The 19,487-nt window shown below is 38.0% G+C and overlaps 1 protein-coding gene across 11 annotated transcripts in view; it reads left to right on the top strand.

Moving 5' to 3' along the window:
- The window catches only part of DYNC1I1 (dynein cytoplasmic 1 intermediate chain 1), a 367,030-nt gene that overhangs the window by 334,322 nt on the left and 13,221 nt on the right, over positions 1-19,487 (top strand). For all 11 annotated transcript variants that reach the window (XM_077123359.1, XM_077123350.1, XM_077123387.1 and 8 more), the window contains 2 exons: positions 11,143-11,283; positions 15,544-15,669. In XM_077123359.1, the coding sequence (XP_076979474.1) occupies positions 11,143-11,283; positions 15,544-15,669 (267 nt within the window). The remainder of the gene's footprint in view (positions 1-11,142; positions 11,284-15,543; positions 15,670-19,487) is intronic.

Raw genomic sequence — 19,487 nt, 5'->3', positions numbered from 1 at the left:
CACACACCCCAATTGAAATTTGTGTATCCCAAAGAGTCTCAATTACATACCAATGTTTTAAGTCCAAGGATGTTGACTCTGGAGTTTTGGTTTGTTTTTAATGAGATAAAATCCATGCATTTATTTCCCATTGCCTTGTTCCTGTAGTGCACAGAAAATTTCTGGCGGGATTGTTTACTCCATCTCAATAATGGCCTATCTCTTTATTATATTTTTCATATCACTTTCCCATTCACTTTCATGTCATTTTCCCCTGCTCCTGGTGTCTTTCCCATGGTTTGCAAACATACTGAAATTTTTGCCCTGAATGGGCAACTGTTGTCACCCTCATCAGAGATTAGATTTCAAAGTACCAGAGTAAGGGGAAATGTTCTGAACCAAAGTAGCATGCTAGAAGCCCAGGAGGGAGCGAGGGAAAGTAGAGGTTCACTCCTTGGGAAACTAAGAATTTCAAGTCCACAGGTTCACAGGGAGATTCAAGGCCCTGGCAGGAATGGAAATGGACTCCGAGCCTTCCTGGTTCATCACCCACATGAATACATTGTGTCTGCCCTCCGTTTGCCAGACTCTATGTCAGGGACTTGAGATAAAGATCCCTGTAAGAAATGGGCACACATTTCAAGGATGTTATATTCTAATGCAGAGGAAATACCAGTGGTGTTAGGATCCTCTTACAAATTGGTAGTTTGTGATTGGATGTGTGTTGGCCTAAAGTATCACAGACATGTCCTAAAATTTAGTTAGCTTGCCAAATAGCTTGAAGAGCCAAAGTGTGTCTCCACTGACCACTGCCAAATTAGCCAAACACTCCTCATCCAGCCTGATTGCTCCTTTGACACTTGTCTCTCCAAGGCCATTGGTAAACCCCTAATTCTGAAATTCAGTGACTTCACCTTCACACTCATCTTTATATGACCCTGTCTACCAATCATTCCTTGCAACTCTGTCCAGCCTGGGTTAGTTCCTCTGGTTTGCCTCAGGCTTCCCCACTGGTGCTTTCTTCTTTACTCTTTCTTCCTACTTCTTCAAAAATTCTGCCTTGGGCCTTCTTTTTCTCCTCCCTTGACACTCTCTCCTCTCTCCTCTCCCTCAGCACTTCTCGTGAGTAATTCTCAAGCGCAGACTTCAAGCTTGCCCTCTCTTTGAACTCTAGTCCTGTATTTCTTCTACTACCTGAACCTGAGTGTCACCTCCAGAGAGTCAGATCCACCATGTTAAAATGCAAAGCAGATCTTCTTGCCCTACTCTGCTTTTCCTTCTATTTTCTACTCAATTAATGGTACTCATCATGCAGTCCTCCACCTTAGAAAGGTGGAGAATACTCTCATGAAATGTTGGATACGTCTGAATCGATTTAGCACCCAGCACAGTGCTCTGCACATTTATTCGAGCATGTTTAATGAATTAATAACTTGCATCAAAAAGTCTTAACTATATAATCGAAACCATTCATAACATGCCCCCCATCCTTCCCAAACCAAAATTATCCACTCTTATTCCTGGGGATAAATCCTCAAGTCGCCACTACCCCTCCCCCTTACAGCCCTCTGGGAATACTGTGCTGATTTACATAGTCAGGGCTTTGCATGTTTTGCTTCCCTCGCTTGTCTTCTTTACCGCCATCGCAGGTTCCATCACTGTCCTAGTAAAGGCCTTCCTTAAGCCCATCCGATGATGGTCACCACAGTTCTGCCCCCTTCTAATAATCTGCCACTTCCTCTGGGGCCTAACATCTTTACCACGGAGTTTAGCCCCTGGCTACATACATGTTCTCTTTCTTTGGTATAAACAAGGCAGAAAGCCAGTATCCTTCCCAAGGGTATGTAGACGGAATGAATTCTTCTTTGAGTTTTTCCCAGGAGTGTATCTTTGAGGAGGAATTTATATTCTCTTTTTCTTCAAATGGTAAAGTCTCTGTACCTTGTTATATGAAGCATTTTCTCTTTCGTCTTGGTTATCAGGAAATTGAGAGCTGTTTCAGGACCGGAATCAAATGTGCAGCTTGTCTCAGGATCTTGGTGATAGCTGTCGTTTCTACCTGCCTCCTTTAGGATTATCTAGTGTGTGTTCAATCTTAATTTTGCAGTAATTTTAACTTATAAGGCTCCCCAAATCCTTTTGAAACAAAGTGAGAAAATAGCACCCCAACTAAACAATATTCTTCTCTTATTATTTACTATTTCATAATTCTTATTTTCCTACCTGGATTGTGAGTCCTTGAGAACAGCATCAGATCTTATATTTCTATTGATTGGTCAAAATAGAAAATATATGGTAGGTCCTTAATAAATCTTTGTTGATGGGATAAACTCTTGGTTATCCTAAGTGAAATATGTGCTTTGTTAAAGTAAATTAGACTATTTTGCATTGAGATTGAAATATCTCCTAAAGTGGCAAGTCTCATAAAGGGCACTGACCTTGCTTATTTTGTTAAATGTTTAAAATAGAAGAAAGAAAAACACAATAAAAGACAGAATTGAAATGTTCAGATATTACAGTATCTAAGCATAACACTTAAAACTGTCAAGAAAATTAACAAAAATCAGTAGCTCACTGCCAGCGACACTTACCAGGTACCAGCCTGCATACTTCCACAGCCCCGAAGTCCTGCTGGCTCTCTTTCTAAAAAAAAACAATATTCAACTGGGGTGTGACATTTTTTTCTTCCCTCCTTCCCATTTTCACTACCCCTTTCCTCCCTTCTTAGCATAAATCAGCAAACATTAAAATTGGCTTTCAATAAAACTTCCTGTGCCAGTCAGTCAACAAAACCTTTTCTTTTTGGGGGGTGGGGGGGGCTTTTTAACACTTACCCAGGAAGAATACTTTAACGTAGAAAGAAACCACAAGAATGTAATTATAAAGTTACCTCCAGACTTGGCCTTTGTCCATGTTTCAGGATCTTTTACCTCCGCTCCCACCTCATCCTCCCCGCCCAACACATTCCTAGGGCTGTCAAATATTTATGCAGAACATAACACACATGTGTGAATAATTCATATAAGTACAAACGCTTTTGAGACTTAAAATTCTCCCAGCCCACTGGGCTTTATCATTGTGCAAGAGGCAAAGGGCTTGGTGAATCCTTTCTTTTGATCTTTAAAACAGAGTAGGAAGACTTGCCTTTTCATTTCCATTACGTACTACCCAAGTTGTCCTCCAAGCCTTCTAAGCAGTCATATTTGGAGAGAGAGAGGGTGAGAGAGAAAGGGAGAGAAAAAATGAATGAGAATATCGCATACAACCATCTATATATCTATGAGATTCAAAGACTCCCACCCCCCACCCCTTCTCCAAACCTTCACTTTATATATGATGTTGGAAGATAACTTAAAACTCATCTTCAGGGTGGGCCATGATGGCTCAGTGGCAGAGTTCTCGCCTACCATGCCGGAGACCCAGGTTCAATTCCCAGTGACCGCCCATGTAAAAATAAAAAAATAAAAAAAATATTCATCTTCATCCCAAAGAAGCTGTTCTGGGACTATACCAGTGTGGGTCCGTCTTGGCCATCCTCTTGTAACCTCCTATCCTTACAGCTTGTCCGGGGCTCAGGCTCATAACTGATCCTAGGTTATTTTCTCATGGCCACTTCCAGTGTCCTGAATCATCTCATCATGTGATTAAGTAATATTTGTTTTATTGACTAGAAAGTAATTTCAAATCAGCTTAGATGGAACAGAATAGGAGAAGCAAATCTGTTGCAAAGCAGAAAGCATGCCAAAGAATGTATTTGACATTTGAGCAGACTATTTCCAACTTCTGCTCTTTTGGATTCTCTGTGCTGCCTTCCACCATTAAATTATAAATACAAGTCTCATACTTACTAATATTAGATACAATATAACACAATATTAGATACAGTATTAAAAAGCACATTGTGTTTAACCCCAGGCCAACACAGGGGTGCAGAGCTTCAAAACTCCTTGACCCTTTGAAAATGTGCCCTTTGTGTATATGTGTGATGTGTGTGTAACTGATTGTCGATCACTGTTGGAAGAAATAGAATTGAAAATTTATTTAGATGATTTTGCCATTTTTGGACTTCAGACCTGTTTGAGGGAACAAATATGGATATTTGGGTATATAACTTACTGAAAACAAATGAAATTTGTCACAATGTTAGATTTACTAAACGCAGTGAGACCAGTAATGTCAGATTAACTCTGGGAACTGGCAAATGTCAACCTGAGTAATTTAGGTATTAAGTATGAAGGGGGAATCAAATTATAATCCATAGAACTGGGTTTGTAACTTGATATTTTTTAAGCTTTTCTTTAAAAATTATATTTATTCCCTTTAATATTTATACCGATGGGGCAGTTTGTAAACCAGATGCTGGAGTGGAGGTCCTTTTGAACCTGCTTTCCTCCTCCTACATGACCAAGGGAGTAACTGCCCCGAAGAGGAAAGCTCGACTGTACTAATGAGCCAACTCCGCTGAACCTGGTTTTGGCACCATAATAACCCTCTCTAACCTGCCTCAGCTCACAAATGCAAGAAGGCAGAGCATTCCAGGATAGCCCTAGTAGTGGAGATGAATGCAAAGGTAATTCAAGAGAGCATCCCTCCTTGCTTGGTGCTTCACAGTGGTCCTATATAGACCTGTGCTCTTAAAATGCCCTGAAGAAAAGCCTTCAGGTAATGGCTGATGTTTGTAAAAATCATGGCAATACCAAAAATACTCCTTTTATGAATTAGACCAACCTGGTAGTTTTTTTCCATGGCTTTAAACACTCAAATACTAGTCAAAACCTGTGAATATGTATACATTCTTTTATATGGATAGTTATCATCTTTATTGGTGGTACCCCTTGGGTTAGGAGGCTTCTCCCATGCAAATAAGCCGTAAAGGAAGGGAGTACAACAAAGAACACCTTTCGTGTGGTTGGGCACGTATTTAGTAAAATAGATACATTTATAGAGAGACAAATGCAAAATTCCTGGGTTTCTGTAACCTTCTGGAATGCAAATAAAAGTGCTTACATATTTTCAGTTAATGCACATAAGCAACCAGCAGACCTACTAAATATATTCTGCAGAGAATAGCTCACCTGAAGCATTTATATCGAATTTTGAATTTCTGACCATGATTGGGATAGATGAAGATATCATTTAGCTGCTATATGTATTGTTTTAATATTAGCCACAGAAATTAAAATAAACACAGGATGATGCTTTGTGCTTGAGAAGTATCTTGAATTAAGTTGCACGTCAAATTTTCAGTGATAAGTACCAAATTCAGAACATCTCTTTTAGGCCAAGAGAGTTGGGGTTTGGTTTGGTTTGTGAGTTTTGGTTTACTTGTTTGTTTAAGAAATTATTTATTATGGTAGAGACATCCATTTTTGTGTGAACCTGAAGCTCTGGGTCCTTTGGTGGTTTTTTATAATGATGTTGTGGTCTCACATTTTAATGTTTCCTGGAAAAACTCACTGGCTATTTAGTTTAATTACTTCACAGGAACACACATGACAATTTTTGAAGGGCATTTTCTTATTATTCACTGTTTATTATTTTGGTCATCATTTTTCCCCAGGAGGACATTCTTTTCAAGGTAAGAGTCCATTTGTTTTCCTTTATTTCAGAATAAAAATTTGGAAATTCTTCTTTTAAGTATCCTCTCCCCCAAACCCCCACCTACTACGTTACCCCTTGCCCCACTAACCCTCCACCCCTAAAGAAATTTTCAAGTTGGGTAAACATTTCTACGAGGTCTGCTCTGAAAGCTAATCATTTAGAGACAAATACAACTTCAAGAACACAGGGTTTGCAGGTGTCAGGAGGCGCTTTAACACAAATCTTTCTATTCACCAGTTTTTAAAATGATACATCCTATTGGGATGCCCAAGAAGGGGAAAACAAAAAAAAAACATTATATTCTTTGGATGTGACTTTGGTAAATAGCTGACATTGGAAATGTAAACTCACCTCTAGTGAAATCATTTTGTTGTTAACTGATTGGAAAAAAATATGCAGCTCTATTCATTTCCACAAGTATACTCCTGGCAAATCAAAGCCCAAATCTGGAGATCAAATCTATATTGTAAAATGCTGCTGGATGTTGTAGAGTTTGACTGTTTAACAGTTCTCAATACCTGCTTTTTATGTGAATTTAATAGTCTTCATTCTTTCTCCAGTTGGTCAAGTAAGAGGTATATTGTACTTTAATATCTTCAGTTTTTTCATTAAAAGCCACCTGGTATGTTTTTATACATATATTGTACTGAAATAACAATGTAAAAATGGAAATAATTGTGCTACAGAAACCTACAACCTCCAGATGGGTCCCTGAGTCAGATAAGTCCTGAAATATAGAGGGGCCAGCCTCTCCGGAACATCAGCTAGTCCCATCCCCCTATCCCATATTATGGACAGCCCCTTCCTATATGAAAAAGTTAGAATGGTAATAGCCCAAATTCCCCTAAAGAGTGGAAGAAAGGTCAAAGGTGATAGTGGAGTTACACAGAGAAGGTAGGTTTAACAATTGAGTATGAGTGCTGAAACATTATATTGATATTTCTTTTAGTCTCTAATATCTTAGAATAGCTAGAAGTAAAAACCTAAAATTGTGGAATTGTAACCCATACCAAACTCCGGAATCTGTTCTACAACTAATTGTTGTAATGTGCTTTGAAATGTATTGCTTTTTTTGTATCTATGTTATTTTTCACAGAAAAAGAAAAATAACTTTTTCTTTTTCTTTTTGACTGTGCTGTAAATTCTACAAGATATCAAGGGAAATGGCCTTGATGATAATGCTTACTTTGAGTAGCACTTTGTAAAATAACTTTCATTTACTTGATTCCATTCGCTCCTTACTGCAGGAAAATTAAGCACGTATTAGAACAGTCTTGGAGTCACAAAGCTAATAGAAATCCTTGAGGAAAGTTGCTCCAGTCCCTCCACCGTACAGACAAAAAAACTAAGATCCAAGGATGTTAAGATAAATTGCCTACGGTCTGTAATTTTGCCATGTCCTCTCCCACTGCCTTTTCTGCTCCATGCTGCTTTTACTATTCCCCACTTTTCAGATAATGTAGTTTTAGTTCCTCACTCAAAGTCACACAGACATTCAGTGAACTGGAACTCAGTTCTAGCCTCATTTTAGTCTCTCCTGGTTAAGGGCTATTCCCATTCTATTTCCTAGTTTTCAGAAGGAAAAAGATTTCGCTTAGGGTTGCAAAAAATGTGGCTAAAGCTGCCTGGAAATGTCTGAGTAAGTGACATCTTCAAGATCATTAACAACAGGTTCAGGGAGTGAAATTGACATTCTGGCTGCAATATTTTTAACTATTTTCTACCAGGCACCTAGTATATGCTTAGGAAATATTGGTTGAATTGGATGGGACAGTCAAGAGGAGAACTAACGTCTTCTTTTGTGTATGAAAATTAAAGGCCATTTCTATCTTAGGTTAGAAGGGCCACAAATTCCAGCAAACAGAGGATGGACTTGCACAGCTAGGAGAACCTGAGTTCCAAATCCCAGCTTCACCACTTACAACCTGTCACCTTGGGGAAGTTACCAACTCGCTAGACTATCATTTTCTTTTCTGTTGATACCATCTACGTTACAGAGATTTTATGTGGATTAAATTAGACACTGTGTATATAGAGTCAGGCACACAGCAAACACCCAGCAATTTACCCTTCCCTGCCTCCATGTCTGCCTGGGAGGAGACAGATAGCCTGCTTCTCCCCACTGTTTGAGAATCAGGGCATTGAAATCAAACTTGTCTGTCTCTGGACATTTTAGCATTATTGGCACAGCCCTGAAAACTTGTCTGAAACAACAGGGCATCCTGGCTTTACTTTACTGACATGTTCTACACAGGCAGAAGACTACGTAACGGTGCAATTCTCTTTTTCTTCTTTTCTTTACGAGTTCACTAAAGCTAAACATGGCATTAGACAAGGAAACAGACAGATGAAGGAGTTTTCATCTAGTGAAATTTAATTGTTTTGTAAAACACTTTCTACAGTAACATTCTGTGAACACTATTTACTTTACTAAATGGCCTTGAGTATTTTGCAGAGTAAATATTTTAAAATCCTGATGCTTCGTGGCTTCCATATATACATAAAGAGATTACAGGAACCTCCTCAAAATCATTGGTCAAACTTGCACCCACGTATCCCACCCTCTACCTCTGCAAAGCTCATAGTATTCTAAAATCAGAATTGAAACAGCAGGCTATAACAAATTTGTGAGTCTAGAAATTTATGTTTCACAAATTCAAAAACAAATCTTTAGACTTTGGTGCTTTTGCTTTCTTTTATTAAAATATTAATATTTCATGATATATGTGTTTATTGTAATTTTTATATCAATCATTGAGATGATTTTTAATGTGTTTTTCAGATTGCCCTGTAAGTGCCAAACAAAATAGAATGTTAAAATCCCTTTATTGAAAAAAGCGAAATTAATATTCAAAGTAGCACTGCTTATTACTGTAAGAGTGACATGAGCAGACCCCAAATCCCTGTGCTATACATGTTAGATTGTAACTCACATGGCACCATGAAAATAGGTTCGATCCTAGTGTCCTGACTTCCCCAACCTGGGAATTTATCAAGGTTAAAGCAAAGCCTTTGAAAACATAAGCGCTTCTCCCTTGCCCCAGACACACGTAGACTGTAGTCTAGAATTATTTGCTCAGTGATTTTATGAACATTAAGTACAAGCTTTGGGTGGGGTGAGGGTAAGTGACAAGGGAATTGGAAAAAGGCTAGAGATGTTGCCATCAGAATAATAGCATTTCAACGTAATACTATCAAACAGGAGAAAACTGGATTTGGGGTAACATGAACAGTAACAGTTATTTCCAGATGTGTAAAAAGTAAAGTCTCCAGGCTACACTACAATTTTGACTAAAAATTTCTCAAAGAAGAAACTATTAAAGAAGAGGAAAGAAACAGTATACTGGAGATACGGAATAATGTATTAAGGAAATTGAGGTATTAACATCAACCTTTTAGAAAAGTATTCTTTAAAGCTGAATGGACTTTTAATTAAAACAAAGAATGTAGATGTCTTATGTATTTATTGTATGTCTGTTTATCTATAGCTTACCTGTAGGTCCTCACATATACAATTAGTTGGGTTAATGAGAGAGGATTCTGTTTGTTGAAGTCTTTACTATTTTTGATTCTAAGAAACATATGTTACTTGTGTTGTTTAATGAACAACAGCTAGCTAGCTATAAAGCCAAGAAATAGGGGTTGGAAATAATCTTCCACAGAGAGTTAGAATTTAAAATTCACAAGTGCTCAGTGAAGGACCAGTTACACCCTACTGCCTTTTATATATTAATAAGGAAAAAGATGATAAAGTCACACTACTTTTAGGTGTCATTGGGTGTCCAGATTTTCTGGGGAAGGTAGTTTGAATCACCTAGTCCTAACGGTGAGAAGAAGAAAGAAGCTACATATATATATATAGTGATCAGGCAGATAATTGATCTCCAAATCACACTGCAAACATGAGTGTGTAATAAATACATTAGTATGAAAGAGTCCTAGAGTAATAAAATGAAAAACTGTAAGGCTAATGTCCATTTAATTATTTTTAATTTCTCAATATCATATATTCTTTTTCAAATTACTCCCCCCCACACACACAAAATGGTCCATCTAAAATCATCAGTGTTGCTTTGATGTGTTACAGTTTTGTTCACTTCTAAAGGGTGGTTTTAATATATCAAAGTAACACAAGTCATGGAAGGAGAAATTGCTTATAGTTACTACCTTAACAAATGTTTGTGTTATGTTTAGGTTACATAAGTTTTACCATCCTTTCACTGATTTTTCCCCCTTGAACTTCAGCACAAGTCTTTAGTGCGTTTTACATCCACCAACAGCATACTTTGGAGTTTGCTCTCATAGTTAGAGCTGATTCCTTATAGATACATTCTTTGAACATTCTATACAGAAAGGGTTTTATTGTTCATATTTTATGTTATCTCTTTTTTTTTCCATCTTATTCCTGTGGTCTGTACAGGCATTCAGTCGAACCCAGGAAGAGAATGAAGACAGCTGACTGGATGAAGAAGACATTGGGAAAAAAAAAATCCCATTGTTTAGATTTCTGTCAGAGAATATAAGAATACTTAATTTCTTTTATCTCTAGGGCTTTCATTATCATTTAAATTTCATTTTACATTAATTGATCAGGGATTAGTAAAGCATTATGCAGAAATTAGAATAAGACAAGCCAGATGGAATGAATAATTCATGAAGTCCAATTACGTTTTATTTCTGGTGTACTTTCAAACTTGCCTCTGACTTCTGTGCTATTTTGATGTGACAATATTCACTGGAAATCAAGAGTGCCATTTTAATTTATTATATCCCCCCAGAATGGAAGCATTTGTATGCAGTGGGAGTGTGTTAATGCATTTCCCCGAAAACATCAATTTGAGGGCTCTTGGAAATACCGGATGTTCTAAAAAACATGGTTCATCGTCTATGGTTAGTCAGAGATATTACAATGAGCCACCAATTCACCTGTTTTTTTGGCGTGAACGGACCCTCTATAAAGGGACTAGGATTTTAGAACAGGGAGATTTTCACTTCTCAAAAGAACTATCATTCCCCTTAAAAGATTTTTCCCTATGCCCCACCGCAAAGGAGCCGTTAAAATAAGAATTTGGTGTAGGGTTGGCCTGGAAGCTGCAACAGCAGCCGTTGCAGAGAAGGACCACGAGGTGGCAGGCGCTGCCTTCGGTGCGAAGCGCTCGGGGTTGCCTGCGCAACCCGGAGGGTCTGATCCCGGCAGACCAAGACTTGATTCAGGCTCCCAGCGACTTGCAGAGCGCTGCCCGGCGAGAATTCCCAGCTAACGGGCAGCCCCGTCCACCTGTCTGGAATGTCTCGTTTCCACATTGTCTGAAACCGCCTCCCAACCCCCACGCGACCCAGCCCCCCAGTCCCTTCGTGCCCACCCCCACCCCCCCACCAGGTATTTTTTTATGCCACTGGACAGTTCTAGTCACATTAAAGCTCCGGTTCACCTTCTCGAGGACTTTCATCTCGGGAAGTTTTATGACACTTTGTGAATGTGCAAAGTTTTTAATTAGGCTCGCTAGACAGCCCGAGGCAGCGGCAGCGCCACAAAGTCTTCACGGTCTCTCTGCTTTACAGCACAACAAGCCGCTCTACTCCTTTGAAGACAATGCAGACTATGTGTACGATGTCATGTGGTCCCCCGTGCATCCCGCGCTCTTTGCCTGCGTGGACGGGATGGGGCGCTTGGACCTCTGGAACCTCAACAATGACACCGAGGTGAGCGGCGCAGGCGCCCGGGCGGGCAGGCTGGGAGGGGAGCGCAGCGGCCTCTCCCCTTCTCTCCCTTGGTCTCGAAATTGGCCTGTTTTGGACAGACCCTCCAGTTGCAGCTGGGCGGCCGGCCCCCCATCACTGACTGCCCTGAAGGGAATTGGTAAATGCATTTGCCAAAAATCATTTAGTCTCACTTCAGCCCCAAACCGTGGCAGATCCCGGACAGTCGATGACTCTTCTTTGCAGAAAGCAAAACGATATGTGTTTATGCCTTTCCCTTAAGGAAAGGACACAGAGACATTTTTTCAGAGCGGTACTGAAATTACCTTATTGGCAAACACTGGAAAATGTTTGTAGATGCTCATTTCAGATTGGGCTCTTTCAAAGGGCTAGCTGTGGGTGTCTGCTATTTGTACTATTTCTATGTTGAATCATAAGGGACGACTGTTGACTTTTTTTTTTTTAATGTTTAGATCTGTCCTCCATATGATTTTTATCTAGGTAAATATTCAGATATTCCTTGTGTAAGCTATTGAACTCAAAGACAGACTTTTACAATAGTTTTTAACTTTAAACATGGGCATTAAACTCATTTTTTTATAACTGGGATTTTAGTGTGCCGCATGCAGAGTGAAAAATGCCCACATATTTTCAAAAGCAATTGATAGGAAAGAAATATTCTGGTTTTTGTTTTTGAAATTTTGCCATATGTTTTCAAAATGGTGCCTGGACATTTTTACCTTTGTCCCTCATCAAAATTATTGAGGTGCTAATTCAGCTACTCGTTGTATTTGTTTTTTTTTTTTTTCTTTTAAAAGAAATTAAATGCCCTTCGATTTAACCAGATAAAATGGTCTTTGCATCATCATTTCTTAGTTTTCTGCTTTAGGGCAGCAATCCATAAATAAGAATGGACAGGTAAGAGGAACAAGTGCTGCAAACTGTCAAGTGGAGAACAAGAGAAAGGTCTTTTGAAGTGTTTTGAGCAGGAAACAGCTCAGCCTTTTTAATTAGGAAGCCTACAGCTGGAGGATATGAGGAGGAGCTGACTGCCCTAGTATTTGTGTGTGTGTGTGTGTGTGTGTGTGTGTGTGTGTGTGTGTGTGTGAGGGGGCAGGGAAATATCCTTCAGGCATTGTTATGAGTCATTGTATCTTGTAAGGGTGTATGCCCGTAACCCCTGCCAAAGAGTTATCTCTTAAAAGTCTTCCAACTTTAAGTCTAGTTTTCCTTTAACTGCAAGAGCTGTGTGACAGAGGATAAGAGTTATATAATGAAGCATCTTTGAAAACAGTCAAAAGTCATGAGTATGTGAAGCGCCAGTCATTTGGGATTGTTGAAATATTTTAACATTACTGCTGGTAGTAGAAAGATGTTATTACGGTATGTTGTAAAGGTTTTCCAAAGTCTTTCATCACTGATGAGGAAAACCGTTTTGCTTCTATTTGCTGGAAGAAATTCATTTGCTTAATGCAACCAAAAAAGCCAAGCTTTTCCAGATTGACTTTTGAGACAGCTACATCAGAAGTCAGGATGAGAAGAGATGATGTTTAACGTGATGCACAGCTATGATGTTTGAGAGGGAAGCCAGTGTTCCACAAACTCCTTAATAATTCTTACGTAATTAAAAAAAATAATCTGCTTCTTTTTTTCTTTTTTGGTTAAAATGAAATAATTGCTCACCATTGTCGAACATAATTTTTTCCCTTCTCTTTTCTCTAGGTATCAGGACACACCCACATAAGAATTCTATAGCTAAACATTTTTTTAAAAATCATTCCTGGATATGCAAACCATTTAGTTTTGTGGTAAACATAATTCTGTTTTCATAATAGTAGAAATATATGGAATCTGATTTAAATAAGTATTTCAATTGTTTTTGAACTGGACAACTTTTTAAAACTTCAAACCATTTTCCCTTCTAGCAAGTTGAACAATATTTTTTCAGATATTTGTTAGATTAGGAATTAGATTTATTAGGGGGACCAAAAAAGAAAAAAGATTGCCAGTGGCTTTTGTTTTGTTGTGGTGATTGTTCAAAGGACTGTGCTTTGAGGCCAGGCTATCCCAGCTGCTCCTATGTTAGAATAGTTCCTATTTACCTACCCCAGTACTACTGATTTCTGTTGCTTAATGTATTGATTTATGTCATATATAGGCTGTTTTCTTAATTAAAAGTATTGAGGCATTAAAAAATGTGGAAATATTTGTGAAACCAAAGTAAGAAGTGCAGCAGAGAAAGAACATAGGACTTATTTTTATGATAAATGTATTAACTTCTAAAAGATCATTACTGGCCAAATGAATACAGATGTATTCTGTCATTTCCTTCATATATTCAATAAGGTTTGTTTGTTTTTTTTAGCAGATACTATAGGCAGGATGCTGTGATAAGTATGTTTTACCATATATAATATCTATAAAAAGAAAGTATTTTTAAAGATTTAAATATCGTTTCAGTTTACTATATTACTTATAATCCAAATAAATAAAATTATTAAAAATATATTAAGCATTATTTAAAATTTATCAAAAGGTCAGTTTCTTTTTGGAAATTAAATTTTTACTATATTCATATTGAGTAAACATTTTTATTAAATTTTTGAGGTTGTTCATAGATGAAATCTGATATTGAATAGTTAGGTAAAGTATGATGTTGTTGATGATTATAAATTATGGAGGTAAAAATGAACTCTCGAGACTCTATACCTGAATCATGAATTTGTTTTCTGGGCTGCACTCCAATAATAAAGTATATTGACAGAATCATGGCCCTTCTAAATCCGTATTTTTTTTGGCCTTTAAAAGGTTTGGTTGAAAATTCAGGCTGCAGTATGTACAGCAGGTACCTTAACTGTAGAAATTGTATATTTAAAAAATAGAAATGAGCTGGGCATTTTTGCTCATAATTGACATACAGTGATTTAAGCAGATGAAGGAGAAGTTATTGATTTCAGGATTAAGTTTAAATATAGAGCCTTACATATGATGGAGGTTGGTTTTAGTTGAGCTTTGATTTTTTTTTTTTTTTTTTTTTTTTTTTTTTTGTTTTTTAAAGATAAGTATTGGGTCAATAATCTCATAGAAACAGATGCTTTCAATTGCCTGAATGACAGAATGCTGGGGGTGCTAAGCCACGGTCCATGTCATGTTTCCACCTAATACGAGACGTTTATTAGACACACGTCATAAACAGTAGCATGAGATGTTCTCTCAGTGGCTCTCCTTTCCCTATTAATTTTTTTCTATGTTTTGTTTTAACATTACCACTTTCTTTTTTAATGGCCTGTTGTCATTTGCTATTCAGTGTTCTTGTAGAAGGCTTGGGAGGTCTGATATTTATATTTATGTCAGTTACAAACTTCCACCCTCAAAGACTAGAGTTTACACAAGTGAGGATGGATGAAGGGTAGGCACACTAAAATTCTTTTTCCAAATACTGTGGTTCTTTTATCAAATACCATAGGTTCCATTTCATCACTTCTAGCTTCCCTTTCATCAGTTCTAGCTCCCGTTTAATAATTATTATTATAATTATGTTTTCAGATTTGAAGGTGTTTATTAAAGGAGACGTAATGTGTTTTCTATGAGGAGGTAGCTACATTTTAACAGGGAATCACCTAGGGACGTGTACAGAGTCATTGACTGCTTCCCATTTCTGGTACTGGCAGGGGAAGAAAAATAAAAGGAGGGGTAAAAAAGAGAATTGAGGTTTTAAAGTTTACTATCTGTTTGGCTTTCTTTTCTTCTGATCAACCCATCTCCAGTGAGATTTCAAGGGGTCAATATGCAGGGCGTTTTTTTCCTGAAGACTTATATAAATATGAGTTGTATTCTACCATGCCTCTCCCCTTCCTGCCTTTTATAGTAATCTTCGTAAATCCTGAAATTGCCCTCTCCGTCAATCCATAAATTATGACCTGATCGTAAAGTATCAAATTTAGCTGCTGAGGTTGTATGTTGGATTACACTCTGCATAATCTGAAGAAATATGTATGTCATTCACTGCCCATTAACTGTGAAAAAGGACTCTCCCTCTTTTCCTTTTTGTTAAAGTGTCTCTTCTCTACCCCTTCATTCAGTGGAGCATATGATTTAAGAACAATGCATCCTTTTTTACCCCTGCACAGGGATGTGCATTCTTTCATGCACATGAAGGCAGTGGTGATTCATCTAGTTAAAGGTATCACTGTAAATTATCATATTTAAATTCATATTCAGAGATTCTTTTTTTTTTTCCCCCTGATATAACCCCTTTGGCAGGTCCCAACAGCTAGTGTGGCCATTGAGGGGGCATCTGCCTTAAACCGTGTTCGCTGGGCTCAAGCTGGCAAAGAAGTTGCCGTTGGGGACTCAGAAGGCCGTATTTGGATTTACGACGTTGGAGAGGTACATGCATCTTTTTTCTTTTTAAAGACCTAGCGAAATTATTGGCAAGACCTTGTGGACCAGAAGAACCCTCCTGAGTTGTCTGCAAATTTCCACTGACTTCAGGGAGAGTGTGGAGAGATTTCCTTAGTGCCTAATTTGGGCTGCGGTTCTCCATGCACGGGATACTTTAGTTAATGATCCAGACTCCTTTTAGAGTGCTGCAGAATTCCCAGCTATCTTGTGATGAAACATGGTACTTCCCACCCATTTCATGAGAATGAAAAGCGCAAAATTCATCATGCTTAACATTTAATTTGAAAGTTGTTTGCTTTGAAAATTGAAATTTTAGTTGGTCTGCACAATCAAAACATATTCCATTTCTCTTTTTTAAAGAAAGTGCAGCCAGTTGGAAAGGCTGAGGTAAATCAGAATTTTGCACTGTTTTCATGGTGTTCAAAAGTTTTATTATATAAGATATATACATACCTGATATGTCTTATTACATAATACATAACATATTCCTAAAGTTGACGAATATCAAGGGAAAAAGACTATAGCTTGTATTTCAGATAGTCTCCTTGAACTTTTAATCTAATATTATATTACCAATCGACTGCCCATAAGCATATCTGTTTATTTTTACTGTAAGTGAAAGTGTTACAAAAATCTTCGTTTCTGATGAGGTTAAAAATTTTCTTCCTTAAAGTGAGAGAAAATACAGTTTTCTAGCAAAACAAAATAAGAATGTTATATAAACCTATTTTGGTATAATATGAATCTAACATTTGCGTTCTAGGGGGGAAAAAATACCACATTTGAATGCATACCACCCCAAACCCAGAAAATTCTCTGTGAGTGCCTGGTGGATTGGTTTAGCTGATCACACTGAGAAGGGCTACTTATGGTTTCATCAGCCAACATTCTATAAATTTGGCAATTCTAGATGGGTTTGCTCTATAATGGAACTTTTGATGATATATTATACACAGCTATAGGGTAGTGTTGAAAAGCTGGATGATATTTTTTAAAGGCATCAGAGACAGAAACTGATTTAGGGGTGGGCGTTTTCTATTCTGGGATGCACAACTTTAAGTCAAACAACTATTAGAATCTCTTGGTTTCACTGCATGTTATCTACTTCGTTAGACACCCCCACTTGACTGCCCCAATGCCGCAAGCTGAGTCATCCCCACAGTGACAGAGACTGTTTTCAGATTGGTCCCTAATGGTGAAGAAGAAAATGGCCCAGTGACTATTGACGTAGTTTGTAGTCTTTAGAAAAGAGAATACCCTCTGAGTAGTATATATTGCCAGTAGTTTTATGGCGATGTTTTCTACCCTGAGTGTTCTTTATATTTAATGCATGTGTGTCATGATCGTCATCAGACTAAAACTGCCCAACAAATAACAAAAATAAATATGCTTTATTGGGTCATTTCCTAACAAAATATTTCAAAGCAAGCAAGCAAGGGAATAAAAAGAAAACAATCAAGGTTTTTCCTTCCCTCCCACCCTCCCACTCTTTTGTTTATAACAAGTATAATTGTGGGAGAGAAATAAATGGGGAGACACACTCAGAGATGAGATGGCAGAAAATAAAATGAAATTTAAAATTTTTCTTTTCCAACTCCCTTGCTTTTACAGAATGTCCCTTAACTCTCTTAAGATTATATGCAACACTATTTTACACATCTTTGTTGTATTCCAGGAGGCTGAAAAACGAAAATAGTCTTTACATTGACTATAAACATTATACACACACACACACACACATACATGATCTTTATGCAATAAGAAAACGTAATGTAACATACATATAGAATTTTCTGCAAGAAAGTGATTTTATAGCCTGTGGACAGAATTACTGGCTGTGACTCATTTTGTGGGGGTACACCTGATTTTGCAGAAGCTGCTTTAGCTGATATGTGGCTGCTAAAATTTCTTTCTAGGTTGCTATCATCGTTTCTAAATTGCAAGGCATTGTTATACTCATATTTCCACTATTGTCCTGGCAGGTCAGGCTGGTTTTCATTTTTGTATTAAGGCTCTTACTTTTCTAAGTGATATTACAGACTGTAGAAATGTCTGCAACTATAGGCCAGTCCCGCCTATTGTCTGGAGTCTAGACAGGCTATAGAAAAATCTCTATGAGATATAATAGGCCAAACAATTTGTAGGGTTGTTTATCCCTACAAATTCAGTCCCAGGAAAAAAAAAAGATACACTATTTTATTGAGCGTAGGTAATATTATAATATTCTAGCCCTTCTCTGAATGACCACAAATCAGGATCAGCTTATACACTTGAACAGTTCTTTCCGAATTGATCACACACAAAACCATACAGCTCAGAAAAAAACTCAAATTTAACAAAATAATTTTGTCTTAACTATTTTTTTCTAAGTATCTTTATAAGGTATCTCAAGATATTTACTTTATTTTTGAGGAAAAAAAAGTGGCCTTTCTGTTTTTTTCTCCATTCACCTCAGTGCCATATCTATCCTAAATCTCTGTTGAGGCACCAAGTGCTAAAAGAAAAGGCGACTTCCCTACAGCTGAGGCTTAGCTGAAGCCCACTTCTGAGAGATGGTAAATCACTTCATGGGCAAACGCTGCCATTATTGTAATTACTGCTGTCTCACTCACCAACCTAGAACTGACAGAGAGTAACTGTGCTTAGAATAGAAGGACAGCATCTAAACCGTGACTCACCAGCCTACCGAGTCACCTAAACTGCAGAAAGCAGCAAGCTGGCCTATTTAGAAAGAGGGGTCATTCGAAGGCTGGGGCATGACTGGCAAAAGGGGAAGGAGTCAAGCAGGAACCGATGTATAAGGAAAAACAAAATCTCAGAAGTACAAAAATTGTGGTAGACTGTGCTACCATCATTTGTATTCACAATTGGTCCTCTGGTCCCCATTAAAACCAGACCCCTCACCTGGGTCCTGCTGGCCTTTGGATGGAAAACCTTGCTTTGTGGAATCTTCTAGAAAAAGAAAAAGAAACAATTTTAGATGAGCCTTATAATCCACTTTGTATAAGAAAGTAAATGGTAATGTTTAAAGTCCACTTTGTTCACCCATTTTCCTTGGGACCTCAGTACATTGAAGAGGTGTCTGTGAGAAGACGTTTCACAGTCCTTTGCCCGGTATTGATTTGACTGAGACCTCTGTTAGGCTGGTAAGAGTGGGCAACAGGCTATCTTCTGTTCCACAAGCACAGCTGGCTTCTTGAACATGTGCAATCGTACAGGGCCTTGTGGTTTGATGATCTGCTGTCACTGACATGTCATTGATGAATTTTGTTTAATGAGGGTCCCCGTGTTTTAATTTTGCATGGGGCCCCACAAATTATGTAATCATCCTGTCCATAAGAATATAACTCTTAATATGATTCATGATGCAGATCAGAAATGAAAACTGTTGGCCTCGATCTAGAACACTGGAAAGAGGGAGAAGTTTTTAGAAATTGGGTTCAATGCAGTACATGCCATCCGATCATCTTATTGCCTATGTGTTAAGACTATTGAAGAACATTGGATGAGAATACTGATGATTTTACATTACAAAGATTGTGAGGCCCATAAAAGGAGCATTGAAGCCATATTGGAAATTCCAGTTCACCTCCCCACAGCCCTGTTTTGAACATTGGCATTTTAACTGGAAGTACGATATAATTTTGGGAAAGATCCCTGTGGTGCCTGCTGCAGTGGTAGTGGAGTGGGGCACCCTTTCTCTGTTTACCCCATCATAGAGAACTTCCTGATAAGGGTGCTCTCTATGACTACCAGTAGAGACGTTTCCATCCAAGTCCATGTAGATTTGCCTTCCTGTGAGA

The sequence above is a fragment of the Tamandua tetradactyla genome, chromosome 1 (assembly GCF_023851605.1).
Source record: "Tamandua tetradactyla isolate mTamTet1 chromosome 1, mTamTet1.pri, whole genome shotgun sequence".
NCBI classification, from domain to species: Eukaryota; Metazoa; Chordata; class Mammalia; order Pilosa; family Myrmecophagidae; genus Tamandua; species Tamandua tetradactyla.
This window is presented reverse-complemented; position numbering and strand designations above follow the sequence as displayed.